Genomic DNA, 4,016 nt, shown 5'->3' with positions numbered 1-4,016 from the left:
CACTTTATAAGAGAGACTATTTTATAAAATTCACCCAAACTCAGTTCTCAACAATGGTTATTGTAGATAACTACAACATAGATATTGTAGATCATTGGTCCCCAACCTGCGGCCCACGGAACCCTATCCTGCAGCCTGCAAGGACTTAGCAATCAAAACACATTTCCATGTAGCAATTTTAAAGGGGTTTACACAATGCCACTGCCGGCCACTACCGGCCGGCGCCGTGACCTGAAAAGCCTTGCAGTGGTCATTGGCAATGTCAACTACATTCGTGCGCATGCTCTCAGCCACTGTCAGTTCAAGGAGCTGCTGTAGGAGCTTGATGCAAACTACGGGGATGTCCTGTACTTCTCAGCCGTGAGGTGGCTGAGCAGGGGCCGCACTTTGAAGCGCTTCTTTGAGCTGAAGGACGAGCTGGCCATGTTCCTGGGAATTAAAGGCCAGCCAGTCAGTCACTTCTCAGACTCCCAGTGGCTGGATGACCTCGCCTTCCTCGTTGACATCACTGAGAAGCTCAATGCCCTCAACGTCTCCATGCAGGGAAGAGGCAAGCTGGTCCACAACCTTTATGGCTGCATCCAGTCCTTCGAGAACAAGCTGGAGCTGTGGGAGTCACAACTGCGTGCCGGCCGACTCGACCACTTCACTGCTCTGCAGGGTGAGCACGGTGAGGATGAGAACGTTTTTGATGGTGAGAGGTATGCGACAGAGGTGGCCCATCTGAAGGAGGAGTTCGAGAAACGATTCCAAGACTTCTGCAAGCACAAAGTCAACTTCGAGATCTTCGCCATGCCCTTCTCATTCGATCCCTTGCAAGCCCCAACGGACCTGCAGGAGGAGCTGATCGAGCTGAAGAGTGACATCGACATCAAGGCCCAGTTCCTGGAGAAGGAACTCCAGGAGTTCTACAGGGGGCTTCCCCGCCAGACCTTCCCCAACCTGATCAAGCATGCCCAGAAGTTGTTTTCCATGTTTGGCAGCACATACTTGTACGAGCAGTTCTTCAGCAAGCTGAAGTACTCCAAGAACAATAACCGAAACACCTTGTCCGACATGCACCTGGAAGACACTCTTCGTGATGCTTCCTCCCATCTGGTGCCCGACATCAACTCGATCCTGGGAGAGCAGAAGCAGTATCAAGTTTCTCATTGACTGAAAAAAATGCAGCAAGTTTCTCATTGACTCTGAAAATGTTTCTCAGTATCAAGTTTCTCAATAAAATGCATCAATTTTTTTCTGGCTCCCAACATCCTTGGGAGTAGTGAATGCGGCCCGTGGGATCAAAAAGTTGGGGACCACTGCTGAAGATAATTCAGGACATTGTAGATAAGTACAACGATATGATTCATAACTCAACAAAATCCAAGCCATCAGAAACATTTACAAAATTATAATATGAAAAAGTTTAATCTGAGAAAGCATAATTCAAAGTTGGTGATATAGTAAGAATATACTGCTGGAAATCTCATTTTGAAAAAGGTTACACTAAACAATGGACAAATAATCTTTTTGAAATTGTTGATGTAATAGATACAGTTCCTTGATACAAATCACATGATTTAAAAGCAGAATAGATGTTTGGTTCATTTTATTCACAGGAATTACAAAAGACAAAGATAATAAATTGAAAATAAAAAATTTCAAAAATTGACTCCACCCCTTTTTTGACTTTGCCCACACAAACCATACCCATGTAAGCCACACCCATGCTAGCTACACCCACATATGCCACACCCATACAAGCCACACCCATACAATCCACACCCACACAAGCCACACCCACACATCAAAGCGGGATGTCTTGGCACCCGATCATCACTGGCAGCAGTTATAAAGTGGCAGTTCTAGTTATGTCTCATTAACTATGTAAAACACCAGTACACAAACGCCACACAAAATACACCACACAAAACAAGTCCTGATGAGGGTCTGCAATCTCTGATTGCTCTTTTTCTTGTTTGTTATGTTTTTTGTTACTTGCGCAAAACCAAAGATTTTTCAAGTATATTGGATGGTCACATCTGTTTGTATGTCAATCGCCTTCAAGTCACAATTTTCACGAAACTACATCAAATGGAAGAGTTGATCATAAGCAAGAAGCCTTTTGCTTTTGAGGTCAAAAGGTTAAAAACTCAACATAGGCCAAAGGTCAACTTCTCAGGTAAAGTTTCTAAAATCATCAATTTTCATCCAATTGACTTGAGATTTGAAGAGGATTTGCATATTCGGTCATTGAATTCAACCATCAATCATCTTGAAGTCAAAAGGTCAATATAGGGCATATTTCTAAAATCGTCAATTTTCATCCAATTTACTTAAAAATTTGAACAGTATTTGCATATTCGTGAACTGGCGAACTGAATTAGCTGAGTCTTTGGGCCTAACACTTTATCATTGCTGACAGGTTGATGTTCTCTTTGTCTTCTTCTACCTTGTTTCTAGACTTGCACCTTCTGCTTTTTCCATGCTCTCTCCCCCTCCTATCTCCAAGGTTTCTGCAGTATGCATGTGGGCTTCAAAACATCTATTCATCGCAATCACATATCATTCACCATCCAAAACTGTGATCGTTTTCTAACCCCATTAACCTGACCCCCACTTCCTCCTTCCATATGCGTTTTCTTCTTTCTTTTCTCTTCCACATGCCCTTTTACACCTTTCCATGTTCCTCTTCTCTCCATGGTTCCACTACCTATACCTGAGCTTGCAGCTGTTAGCTATCTTGCCTACCACGATTGTCCTCTCCTAACCCTGTGTCGCCCTTATTCTTCCACACATTCCTCATCCCTCCTGGTCACCCTCTGTTTTATGTCCATCGTTCCTTCTGTTGGTTGATTTCTTCCTCTTTCTGTTTACATTTTGTTGCGTCCTTGTCTGTTCTTTGTTCTCTCTCTTGCAGGAGCCTCGACGGATGTATTAAAAAATATCGATTAAGCAATAATTGGAACGAATGGTTTTGCCATTTTAACATGATGACTTCGATGACAACAATTTATCCCACAGGTAATCAAATTGGAGTTTGGTAATTTTGTGATTTCCATATCTCAAAAAGTTTTCAAGATATCAAATTAAAACTTACACAGCTAATTATTACTTGAAAATATCAAACATTTATAAGTATATTGGTTGATTGCAAGTGTTTTTCTGTCTGTTTGCTTAAAAATTGGTACATGCTGCTTCCTTGCTTGATGCTCAGCATTTAAAAAGGATAGAGGATGAAAAAACAATCATAGGTTGGTAATAATAGCGTGGGATTTGATGGACTTACTGCCCTCTTCCTGCATCAAAGTTCTGTGCAAGGTAACTTATCATTATTTGCACCCGCTGGACTTAGTCTGAAACGGGAGTTTCTGGATTGGGCCTCGTCTGTTACACATCCATATCTCAGATATGTATGGATCGATTTTGTTCAAACTCCAGACAAAGACAATACATGATGGTATAAAAATGTACGTCATTTCTTTTCTCGAAATCAGATCAAAGATCGCCAACTGGTGGACATTTCATTACTTTAACGTGTCCCCAACCATTTATTGAACATGCATGATCCGATTTTGGTCAAGCTTGGCACAAGCTCAGTACATGGTGGCATACACGTGCACGTCACTTTTTTTTGCGATCTGATCAAAGATGGCCGACTGGTAGACTGGCGGTCATTTTAGTTGTAAAAACACTGGTATGGAACACGTCCTCAACCATTTGTTGGACATGCATTTGCCAATGTTGTTCAAACTTGGCACACCGATAATGGACGTAGGGTTACATATGCACGTAATTTAATTTTGAGATCAGATCCAAGATGGCTGACTGGTGGCCATTTTGTTACTTACGCAATCTTGCCCAATTGTATGCAACCTTTCATGTCACAGGACCACTCAAGTCAGTTGCACACACACATAAATCTTGTAAATATTGGCTCGCCCTTTAACTTTGCACAGCAAAATGACAAAAACCACAGGGGCTATGACATTTAATTTCTTTTCTCCCTGTTTTTATTACTACTGCGAAATAAA

At 42.0% G+C, this 4,016-nt stretch overlaps 1 protein-coding gene across 1 annotated transcript; it reads left to right on the top strand.

Moving 5' to 3' along the window:
• Positions 1 to 423: 423 nt before the first annotated feature.
• Positions 424 to 1,155, top strand: LOC147032521 (general transcription factor II-I repeat domain-containing protein 2B-like). Its single transcript, XM_085850704.1, has one exon. It carries the CDS (start codon positions 424 to 426, stop codon positions 1,153 to 1,155), a length of 732 nt encoding a protein of 243 aa, XP_085706830.1.
• Positions 1,156 to 4,016: the final 2,861 nt, after the last annotated feature.

The sequence above is a fragment of the Eptatretus burgeri genome, chromosome 2 (genome assembly GCF_056783735.1).
Source record: "Eptatretus burgeri isolate ZD-2024b chromosome 2, Ebu_testis_v1, whole genome shotgun sequence".
NCBI lineage: Eukaryota > Metazoa > Chordata > Myxini > Myxiniformes > Myxinidae > Eptatretus > Eptatretus burgeri.
This window is presented reverse-complemented; position numbering and strand designations above follow the sequence as displayed.

What these genes read in the sequence shown, in the direction of transcription:
- LOC147032521 (XM_085850704.1), top strand. Translation starts at nt 424, where the DNA reads ATGTTCCTGGGAATTAAAGGCCAGCCAGTCAGTCACTTCTCAGACTCC.